Genomic DNA, 12,059 nt, shown 5'->3' with positions numbered 1-12,059 from the left:
AGACTGACCTCACTAATGGAATCCATGGTTCTGTCCCCTGCGATATGGTACAGAAAAGCATGTTATTATTGCATTCTTTATAGATTTTAAAAGCTACTTTGTGTAGTAAGAATCCTGGTGGAAAGGCATAGAGAGGTGTTGATCCCTTCCAGCTAATCGTAAGTGCATTATTGCTGATGGCTTTTTGGTTTGGAAGAGATGAACAAAACTTTTTGTACTTAGTATTGAAGCCATTTGAGAACAGATCTATTTCCGGGGTGAAATTGAAGTCAGTGCAGATTAAGGAGAATAGACTGTCACTGAGGCAAGTTTCTGTGTGAATGGAACCCAGGTCTCTGGAAAGTGAGTCTGCAATGGTGTTACTTACTCCCCTGATCATCTGGAATTTATCTGTATGTTGTGATCCTTCATGTTACTTAGTATTTTCCAGACAAGTTCATGAGCTAACTTGTTTCTGATACTACCCTGCTTCCTTAGCCAACAATTAGTAACCTTTGAATCAACATGTATTAAGACTACTTTGTTGTATAACAAAAACTCTCTTACATTGATGTGAAGGAAGGATTCTTCATGTGTCCAAGTTCCATTTATTGAGAGTATTTTACCCGCAAATACTAATGCTCCTCCCCAACCCTGGTTGGAAGCATCTGTGAAAAGTTCTGCATCTATTTGTGGTTTTGGAATGTTAACCTCTCTGTACATTTGTCTCTGTTCCCATGGCTTTAGGTATTTTTTGAAGGAGTGTGGAATGATTTTGTACCCTGAATTAAAATAACTGTGGTATCTGTGGAGATATTTAAGATGGAATCTTCCCAAGCTTGTATAGGAAGCACTGAAATTTAAGGCTCCAATTAACATCTGATAGGAATGAAGGTCAGATTTAACAGTTGGAGAAAGCTTTGGCCAATTTGATACACTTCTCTATGTTTTTCTGAATGGGATTCATAGTTTTCTTAATCATATTGTAATGCACTCCTAAAAATTCAATTTTTTGAGCCGGTTCAATCGTAGATTTTTTAAAAGAGATATTCCATCCTAAGTCTGACAAGATCTTAATGACTAACTGAATGTGATTTTTACATTTTAAATAATCTTTTGCTAATATAAGAATGTCATCAAGATAGTTGAATATTAAAATGTTATATGTAGTTCTAATATACTTGATCACTGTGTACATTATCTTTGAAAAAATATAAGGCGCTGTCTTTAGTCTAAAGGGTACCACAGTCCACTTAAACTTCCTTTTACCTAGTGTGAAGGTTAGAAATTTCTGGCTACTTGCATGTAATAGAATGTGCCAATAAGCATCTTTTAAATCTAGTTTGCAGGCCCAAGAGTTTAGATGTAGATAGGGAAATATTGTATTGGCCTTGAGCATGGTAAAGGAAGGTTTTCTTATCATGGTGTTAAGCACCTTCATGTCAAAGATTAGCCGTACTGTTCCATCTGGTTTTAATTTATAAAATATGTGGTTGGAGTAGTAAAAGGAAGTTCTGGGGATCTGCTCTATGACTCCTAGTTTTAGCAGTCTGTCACATTCTATTTCCAATATTTTCCGCTTGTTAGTTGAATAAGATCTATCTTTACCTACCCTTTTTAATGATCTCTGGGCTTTTAGTTTATTATTAAATGGAATTCTCACCCCTTCATTGATAATTTTACAAGCAAAAGAGGCATTAGGAAGCTTTCTCCAACTGTCAATATTCATTAGTAATGACTTACCTATCCTACTCGCTGGGGGGGGTCTGGGAGGAGTTATTCATTGGGTTTGAGGCCAAAGGCAAGGTCTCTTGACTTCTATCCTTATTTATAGCATTTGGCCCAATGTCATGGTGGTCTGGTGCAGAGCAAAGCTCATTATTAACTGGTGCTGAGCAAAGCTCATTATCAACTGGTGCTGAGTAAAACTCGTTATCAACTGGTGCTAAGAAGAACTCCTGTTCTGGTGCTGAGTGAAGCTTATTGTGCTCTGGTGCATAAAAACCTGGTGCTGAAAAACCCTCTCTTTGAACTGGTGCAGAGCATGGCTCAATTTCTAGGATAAAGAACAATTTATTTGTCTTTCCTTTCTCTGGCTCCTGAACTATTCGCTTGTCCATTTTGGGACCTCCCCCACCCCCCCATACCCACCTCGCCTATTACCTCTTCTAAGCAGCTGAGACTTGAATCTAAAGCAACTGAACCTTCTTCCCTGAAATCTGCCCCAAAAGTTGAATTTCCTACCCCTGAAGTTTGCTGCCCCTCCTCTGAGGAGGGGACCCTTACGAAAGCAGGCAGCAATGGCTGTTTTTTAGTTTTCAGTTAAATTCCAAACTTCTTTAATGTCTGCTTTGATTATGAGATCTCTTATCTCTTCCTTGAGGTATCTAGGAAGTGCTCTACTTCTGAAATTCCTTATCAAATTTTGTATAAGGTCTATGCTCCTTCTTAGGGGACCAATAATAATCTTGGACAGGAACTCAATGTCATTTACTTTGGAGGGGTATACTATGTGTGCCAGTGCTGCATGCCCTTGAAAGGCAGAAATACTCATCTTAATATTTTCTGTCATAGAAAAATGTTCTCTTGTGGCTGTCATCAAATACCTTACCTTCAGGCCAGAAATTCAACTTTGGAGTATTGATTAATTTAAAAAAGTCTGAGAACTCCTTATTTTGACTACTTACAAAGAATATATCAAGGTTATCACTATGGCCTTCACTGAAAGTTAATGCTACTAGTGAGTTATTCAATTGAATTTTCCCTTCTCTATGAAAAGATGGTTCAGCTTTGAAATTGGTGAAAATATATGAAGGAATGGGTTTATGGAAGGTACGAAGGTTGAAATCCTCATAATCACTTTCATCTTCATTATTATTAAAGGAAAAGAGGTCTAAATTTGCACTTTCAGGTAATTCAGGTGATCGTCTCGAGCGCTTAGTAGGAGGGGGAGCCTCATTCTTCTTAGCAGGTGAACCACTTCTGCCGAGATGAATGTTTTTATATCAGTGATTTATTTACAATAGTTTAATTTAAATGTTTGTTCAACAGGTATAGTAAATATGGACAGCAGTGGACCTAGAAGGCTGAAGTCAAGCAATGGGGTTCACGACTCAAATAGCCCTCTTAGGTTAATTCAGGGCCTTATTAAGTGAATATGTTAGGTTTATATCTGTTATTATTAACATAATCTAGACCTGCCTCATATGTAACCCTTTGCAGACCGCAGACCGCCCCCCAGGGCCTAGGCTAGTGTCGATAGGTTTAAAATGAGAAATGTGAACTCGAACAGCCTAACTTACCTGTGGCCTAGCCTACTACCTATTAAGCTGCGTGGTTTTGATGTGTCAGGCAAGCAATTGGTATTGTATACCTAGTTATAAGCTTGTTATATATAAATTGGAGCATTTAGTTGGTTTTCTACAATTATTTCATGTTGTAATCATGCACATGCTTCGCTTAAGCTACTTACGCTACGTTCGGAACTGGCTGCTCAAACCATTCAAAACAATAACAAACTTACGTATGTGGGCCGCCATTTGCATTTGTGACATCATGAGTCTAACTCCGCTGCTTTCCATATGCCGGTTTCGTTGTAAACAGAATTTAAAACCTTACCCTTTCTGAATAATTTTCATGAGAGTTTGATTCTGTTGGAGTAACATATTAACGATATCAGAATTTCAAGGCATTTCTCTTCCTGCAGTCGATTGTGGACGTTTTTTGTTACTGTCTACACTCTCCTCTTCGCTGGAGTCGTCGCTAAGCCGATGAACCTCCACGGAGGGAAGAATTTGCCTCTTCATATTTTAGCAGTGGGCTGAGATATTACTCTAGGTACTGGGAGCAAAATGATGAAAACCGGCAAATAGGTGCTGGGAGCAGCGGGAGGGAAAAGAGGAGAACCTTCTTTGCCGAAGTCAACTTCAGAAATGTGACTACTTTTGCCGAGTCAACCCGCTCGTCTCTGATAGCTCCGTGGTTTAGGGCTCGCGCCGCCTCTTGGGGGGTTTCAGGGGGGGGGGGGGGGGTGTATAAGCTACCACTGGTGAGTCCGGAAGGTTGAGGCCTCCCTCTCCAGAATTTGTCTTTCTTGTCTATTTTTTTTCTCTTTCCCATCAGTGTGCAGATCTGGGTAGAGCCTCTTCGGGTTTTTATTTTGTGTTGTCATGTCGTAATTTATTTCTTCATATGTATACTGCTTGATTGCCTCATATGTAGTATCAATGAGTCTCTCTGCATCCAAACTTTTTTCTTGTTTTTTGTTTTCCTTATTTTTTTCTGTCATTTAAGTTTTGTTTACTTCTCTTCTGTTTTCCTCTTCTTCTTCTTCTTCTTCATCCTCAACTATTTGTACATTAAGTCTTGATTTAATAACATTGTCTATCCATGATAGACATGTTGAGCAAAATATCCTGGTATCCTTACTCATATCTTGCAATACTTCAGCACATTGAGGATGTGTTGGAATGTTGCATGCAGAACATTTTCTGATCAGGTTTTGCGGATTAACTATGCTATACCACACCTTACACAGTTTGCATGCTTTTGGCATTCTTTTTCCTACTGCATCAATTATGATATTCACAATGTTCACCTTATTCATTTTCTTTGTCGGAATATGTTGATTGATGTAAATTTTCTCTATGAGTCTCTTGACCACTTGGATTTTATTTGGAACTTCTTCAATTATTTTCAAGATGTTTTCTGTTGATCTGTTCCAGTTTGAAGGATCAAATCCTTCTAATATGTCTATGAATGCTTTTGTATTTTTTTGGTTAGGGCTGTTGTTGATCTCATAGATGAGCAGAGGTACCAGCATAACTGGTACCCCTACAGTCCCCATCTTCTCTTCCCAGGGGAAGGAGAGACGGGTCCCGTTCCTGGAGGAACGGGAGGACCAGCGGAAGACCCACCTGTCTCACCAGAGCAAGACAGACCCTTAGAAGTCTCTGTGCGAGACTTCTTTGGGGGGGGGGGGGGGGGGGAGAGGAGCAAGGCCACCTTCTTCTTTGGCTGGGGGACCTCGGAAGTTGAAGGGGAAGAGGCAGCAGAGGAAGATGACAACCCCTTCCACTTCTTCCTGGGCTTCCTCTTCGCCAGTTTCCTCAGATAAACGACAGGTCCTCTATCCAGGACGGAGTTGGGGCAGTTGCGGTAGCAACACGGCCCAACTGCACCTGTCCAGAGGGAGCAGCAGTGGAGAGAACGCTTCCTCGAGGTGGGTTACGAAACTCCTACCTGGCAGTTGAAGCGTCTGCCACCACCGAGACTGGTCGGTCGCACGAATGCGACCGTCATCTGGGTGGGGATGCTCTGAAAAACAACAGATAATTAAAAGAGGGCTGGATGGCCCGCCTCCACCGGTCTCTGCATGCATGGATCCGTGGGAACATCACGTCAACTCTGGGTACCGGACGATCGCTGCAAGAGCAAACGCCGGTCTGGCGAGAGTCACCTGAACTACTCTTACCATCCTTCCGCTCCGTGCCTGGGTCCTGACACGGTGAGCGTACTCAGCAGTCTGGACCTTGGCTGCACGGTCACCTACAGTCACCTGCAGGTGACCGTACATGGTAACGCTCGCAAGCGGGCGGCCAAGATGGTTCCCGGTCCAGAGGCGGAACCTCCGGAACCGGGAGAGGAGGTACCAGCGGCGGCCGGTACCTCCATGGTCCCCATCTGCTTCCTCCCTGAGGAAGGAGAGACGGGCCCCATTCCCGGAGGAAAGGGAGGACCAGCGGAAGACCCACCTGTCTCACTAGAGCGAGACAGATCCTTAGAAGTCTCGTGATGAGACTTCTAAGGGGGGGGAGACCACCTTCTCTTCTACGCCAAAGCCTTAAAAGTCGAAGGGGTGGAGGCATGAAGATATGATGATCTCGAAGAGGATGATGACGACACTTGACGAGCTCTCTTCCTCTTCGATTCCACCAAATTCTGCCAGACTTATACCATCAGGAGTAGATAAACCTCACAGGGCAGTGCGCAGCTTCGTCCAGTGACATAACTCCTGGATAGTAGTGGTAAATGAATATGATTATCAGCAGGGGATCAGTACACACACTCGAGGATCGGTGCACAACATGCTACGAGTCATATGAGAATACTCCTCACGCATCCAAGGGTACCGCCCTCCGAAGTGAGAGATCCCCTAATATCAACACTGCACGCCCATTCTTCTACCTTCTTCCGATGTAAGTGAAAGGATGAAGAAGAGAAATTACCATAACAACAAAACAAGGACAAACCTTTGAAGTTCCCTCGGTAATTCCCAAGTGTAAGCGTAATTTTCGGATGAATACATGTCTCGTTACAGGATCAATATCACTCACGTTAAATACATGTCTCACCCTCATGTTAAATACATATCTCGTCCTCATGCAGGTCTGAACTAGTGTTAAAGGGCGAAAGAATGTAAATAATATGTTGGCATACCTTTGCCGCCGACTCTTAACACAAGTAAAGGGGTGGTTACAAAGGCTATCACAAAAAGTGGGTTTGTATATTAATTGAAAAACCAGGACAAACCTTTGTTTAGTATTAATATCAAACACTGTATATTACATAATTATTTTAAAAAACAAAAAAATAAACCAAAAAGATCCCACCAGGAAAAAAGATCAATGACCAGTCAGCTGGAGCTCACAAACACACGTCTTCGTCGGAAGATGGCCGAAAGCAAAGTGGAGTGTTTACATCCAGGCAGGCTAGCCTGCCCCATGATAGTTACTGCCTAACCATCTTATTCAAGATTCAACAAACGTAATTCCAGCCATGCCTTAAGTAATTCCTTATGTTAAAGGACCGAGAGTTTGTATTAAGTGTTGGAACAAAGTGGGTTTGCATATTAATCATTAAAATCCATTCATTATTAATATCAAACATAGTACGTATATACATATTTATACAAAATAATAAATGAAAGATCCCACCAGGAAAATTGTATCAACGGCTAGTCAGCAAGAGCTCACAAATTCCAGCCTATGCTGATTTTGTTTTGTTTGTTTGTACGTATAGTGTTTTTAGGTGGCATGGAACCAGTGGTTATTCAGCAATGGGACCAACGGCTTCATGTGACTTCCAAACCACGTCGAAAGTGAACTTCTATCACCAGAAATGCACATCTCTAACCCCTCAGTGGAATGCCCGAGAATCAAACTTATGGTTACTGAGGTGGCATGCCAATACCATACCAATCCCGCTGCCGAGGTGCCCCAGCCTACACTGAAAGTAATTCCTTGTGTAAAGGACCGAGGGTTTGTAAATCGTGTAGGAACAAATACTGTTTTCAGTGTAGATGTCTGCTTCTGCCAAAGATTTATCTGTTTTAGGCCGGGTAGTTTGTGGTGGTAGGTTTCTGTTTCCTAATATTAGCAGTTATAACTTGCACCAGCAACATACAGCCACATTTGTCCATTTTTAATAAGCTGTATTTTAACAGAGATCTTTCCTTGGTCCCTTTCCCATTGAGAGCAATCAGATTCACTGCGCAGCAGCACCAATATGCAATAAATGTGCCTCAGTGTCAAACTTCTTAGTTTATTAGAAAAACAGATGAGTTTATGAATAAATAAATAAAAATTAAATAAAGGTGTCCTTTATTCCTCACAATTTTGGATAATGGAATGTCTTGTGCAACTAGAACATCATAAGTTTACGCAAAGATGCAATGCATCACGAGCCTGAGACAATTCTTCTTCTAGTTTGACAAAGGCAGTCCCTGGTTATCGGCGGACCCTGTTAATGGCGATCCAGTTTTATGGCGCTTGTCTAGCACCATAAACTCAGTGATTTATGGTGCCATAACGGGGCAGGTTCCGGTCATCGGCGCCACAATCACAGTTTCGGTCAATGGCGGTTTTCGTTTATCAGTACCCAGCTGAGAATGGACACCCCCCAATAACCAGGGGACTGCCTGTAATTTATTTAATTTTTATTTATTTATTCATAAACTCATCTGTTTTTCTAATAACTGATTTCCTCTTTCTGTATTTCCCATTAGTATCTTCTATTACTCCTTTAGAGTGAACTCCATATTCTTTGGAAGCTTGAATTTCAAGTCAATGGCCCCTTTGGGCTTGTTCCTTATGAATAGAGTTATCTGAATAATAATAATACATAATAATAATAATAATAATAATAATAATAATAATGTGCATACAAAGTTGAACCTGAGTTAACCAACCTTGGATCCCACCAAGTTGGAGCAGCCCTTTCAAATAAGGTGGGACAACAGGAGCTTTGTCGATGTGAACCTAACATCAGAGCATGAAGATGAGGTGTGAGAGAGAGTCGAATGGCCTCTTCCTCCTCCATGACACCACCTCCTCCTGTTCCTCCGGCTCCTCTGCCAGTCTGACCACCGGTTCCAGACACCATCTTCAGCGGTATGTATTTCGTAATTACTGCCAAATTATTTTTCTTCGAAAAGAATACTGACATCTACAGCTCTGAAAGACAAGTAGAATATTGCAATTCTTTACTATTAATTCATGACTACATTTCACAGTGGTATTACTCACACCAAAACCATAACATCCAATGGACTGTAAATCTTTAAAAGAATTTAAATCTATTTTACACTATTTAATAAGATTTTATATCACCAAATTTTTATTCAGTAATCAAGAGATGCTGAGCAACAACCCACCTCATGTTATTTTGTAATAAAAGAAACCTGGAACCATAAAACTGGAAGGGATAAGAGGATCAACTCTAAATTCTTAACTGCTCATGCACAACACAGGAGTAAGTTATATGAAAGTGATATATATACAGTAGTACCTCGAGATACGAAAGGCTCAACTTACGAAAAACTCGATATACAAAAGAAAAGTTTAACGGCTCTACATACGAAAAGTTTTCAAGATACGAAAGGTTTCTGAAAAGTCCGAGATTCGCCCAGATAACAATTTTGAAAATCGCACCGCGCGCCGCCATCTTAGTATACTAGTAGACTAGCCACCATCCTCCTGCTCTCCCATTGGTTCCTGATGCTAGTCGTGGCCATGAAATCCTTCTCTCCTATTGGCCAGCGTCCCTCCCATCATGCATCTACTATGTAAACGTGGTGGCGTGGCATTAGTACGCACCCGGTATTCGTTTTCGGGATCGTCAATGTGTGTAGTGTACGTATAATCAAGGCACTTCAGTTTATGTTGAAGGTCAGCAGCCGAACATTCAGTACCCAAATCAGTTGCAGAGAGCATTTGGTTGAACAGGGTTTTGATGGACACCAGGGCCAACAGAGTCATGAGGTGCAAAAAACCAAAGTTGAAATTCTGTAAAAAAAAAAAAAAAAAAAAAAAAAAAAAAAAAAAAAAAAAAAAAAAAAAAAAAAAAAAAAAAAAAAAAAAAAAAAAAAAAAAAAAAAAAAAAAAAAAAAAAAAAAAAAAGTTAAAATAAAACAAAAAAGAAGAAAAAAATGGCAGAAATTAAAGCAGCTTTTCATAAAGTGCAATCATTTGTAGAAGACACCCTCCGAAAAGGCTCACAGGAACATTGTGAAAAAATTTTTTAAAGTACGTACGTACGTACATACATACAAAAGAAAAACAAAACGGCAGAAATTAAAGCCGCTTTTCATAAAGTGCAATCATTTGTAGAAGACACCCCCCGAAAAGGCTCACACAGGAACATTGTGGAAAAAGTTACGTAGGCAGAAGCAATCTTCCTTGGATAGTTACGTATGTACGTAGCCTCACTCGAAAGGTAAACTTCCACATTTTACGTTACAATAATAATATTTCTTGTACACTAATATACACTTTATTTACAGGTTTTGCATTTTTAGTCTTACTTTAGGTATTGAATGGTCCAAATTGTTGTAGTATTTCATTGTTTATAGGTCAATTTAGCTTTATTATGAAATTTAAGAATTGTTTTTGGAGGGCTTGGAACGGATTAGCCATTTTACATGTAAAATGTGGTCCAAGATACAAAAACCTCATGATACGAAGGGCGCCTCAGAACGGATTAATTCCGTATCTCGAGGTACTACTGTATGTACATACTATATTTCCCAGTATATTAAAGATGCAGTGTTTTTTCAGAAATAAATTTTGGAAATTTACCAAGTGCTAGAAGCTGAAGGTTACATTTTAAGGTTACACTTTAAATAAGTCCATCCTAATCCCAGAAGACGTTAGTTTTTCTGACAGCAATCACAACTCCTGTATATGACCTCTGAATGAACTGAATAAATTACTCTAAGTAAAATAATAAAGAAACAAAAATATCTAAAAAAAAACGATAGTATATGTACTAACAGAGATTCAATGCTGTACTGGCAGACTAGGGTATGAGTCAAATGACCAGTATAACTTGGATGTGGTATAAGTTTACCAGTACATATTCTCTCCTTGAACTGCATCAACTTGAACCCCTTCCTTCCTACCCATGATGCAGATGTTTAATATCCCAAGACATTCCATTATATGTAATCGTACAGTCTCTCACATCAGGTTTATTATTCTATGTACTGGTTTACAGCTGCAGGGATGTTTTTCTGGTCTAGGATACCTCACCGTTGCATTTCCATTTGATGATTTATCATATGCTCCCTCCACCTGCTGACTAATCAGAGCTGTTCTTGTCATCATATCACATGTTAATCAGGAAGTGGTGCTGCTTTCCAGTGATTTTCCTTGATATCATGAACAATGGAGTTTTTCTCTCTCTATCCTGCCATACTATTTGATATAATTTATCTATTGCTTTGATTACAAGTATTTTTTTTTCTTTCTTTTTCATGAAAAATGTCACAATGTCTGATTACAGCAATGATTTATCTGATGAGGTTTATGTGCCTGGAGAGTCTGGTGGCAATCTATCAAACAGTGAATTATAACCGAGTGACTGTCAGAGTGATTTTGATTTTGAAGACAATGAATCAGTGGAGGAGTAAGGGTGGAAGCAGACTGTTGACATTTTCTTAAACTGAGCATCTCGACATGTGACCATTGTTTTATACCCAACCCCCCCCCCCCCCCCCCCTTTGTGAATACCATGTATGATTTTCTTTGCCTGCTAGTGTTTTATCTTACTTTTTTAATGTTAGCTTTTTTTTTTAATGATGAAGTGATGGATAATTTATGCTCTTGGGGAATGAAGGGGCTATGTATTTTTTTAATGAAAGTGAAAGGGATGAAGTGGAGAAGTGTTTCTTTTTTACTTTTAAGGGTGATGGGTACTATTGATAAATAACGCACAATTCATTCATAATGATCTTATGATGTGGTTTTTAGTGGAAACCCAATATTTTCGAAGGCAGTAATGAGCCAATGATGTTTTTCATTTCAATAATGAAATTTCTTTATTTTACATATATTGGCTTCATAAGTGACCCAAGATTAAGCACTGAGCCATATTTGTTTGCTTGTCTCCTTCAAGGTCTCCATATCATCCAACTAAATGTTTAGCCACTTTGGTTTTATGAAAAGGATGACTTGTTTTCACCATTACATTACAGTGGTCACCCCGTATTTGGGGGGGGATGTGTACCAGAACCCCCCCCCCCCCCCCCCCCCCCCCCGCAAATAGTTAGAACCCACGAATAGTTGTAACCCCTATGAAAATGCTTAAAACTTCCTATTTTGGTAGTTAAAACTCAAGAAAAACCCACTAAAAATCGTTATACCTTTTTTTTAATAGTTTTATCACAAAAAGTGCATTTTATGATGAGATTGATAAAAAAAAAAAAAATAAATAAAGGAATTTGTGGATATTTCTCATAGAAACATTCTGCAAATATGCGAATTTTCCACGAATAATGCGGGGAAATGTTCCAGACAGAAATCTGCAAATGTGTGAGTACGCGAAAACGGGGGGTCCACTGTATATCAAGACCAAAAGATCACATTTGGGTGTATAAATATTAGTAGTACGTAGTATAACTTTCAGGTAAACTGTGGGATGGTTATTCTTGGATTTATAGAACTTTTTAAGGCACAAGTAATTTCAAGATCAGTGACCATGCCGCATGCATCCCTTTCTGTGTCAAAGGACACAAGTCGTCTATTTGATGGAAGATTTCTTAGACCAAGGATGCCATGTTGTCACCAAAAATTGGTAACCCA

General features: G+C 39.7%; 1 protein-coding gene across 1 annotated transcript in view; it reads right to left on the bottom strand.

The window, feature by feature from the left end:
- Positions 1 to 12,059, bottom strand: part of LOC135216540 (adenylate cyclase type 9-like) — a 702,034-nt gene that overhangs the window by 96,702 nt on the left and 593,273 nt on the right. Inside the window, exon 2 of the mRNA XM_064251914.1 lies at positions 8,168 to 8,432. Within this exon, the coding sequence (XP_064107984.1) occupies positions 8,168 to 8,424 (257 nt within the window). The 5' untranslated portion in view covers positions 8,425 to 8,432. The remainder of the gene's footprint in view (positions 1 to 8,167; positions 8,433 to 12,059) is intronic.

Source organism: Macrobrachium nipponense, chromosome 6 (genome assembly GCF_015104395.2).
Source record: "Macrobrachium nipponense isolate FS-2020 chromosome 6, ASM1510439v2, whole genome shotgun sequence".
Classification (NCBI taxonomy): domain Eukaryota; kingdom Metazoa; phylum Arthropoda; class Malacostraca; order Decapoda; family Palaemonidae; genus Macrobrachium; species Macrobrachium nipponense.
Note: the sequence above shows the minus strand (reverse complement) of the source record. Positions and strands in the feature narration are given on the sequence as shown.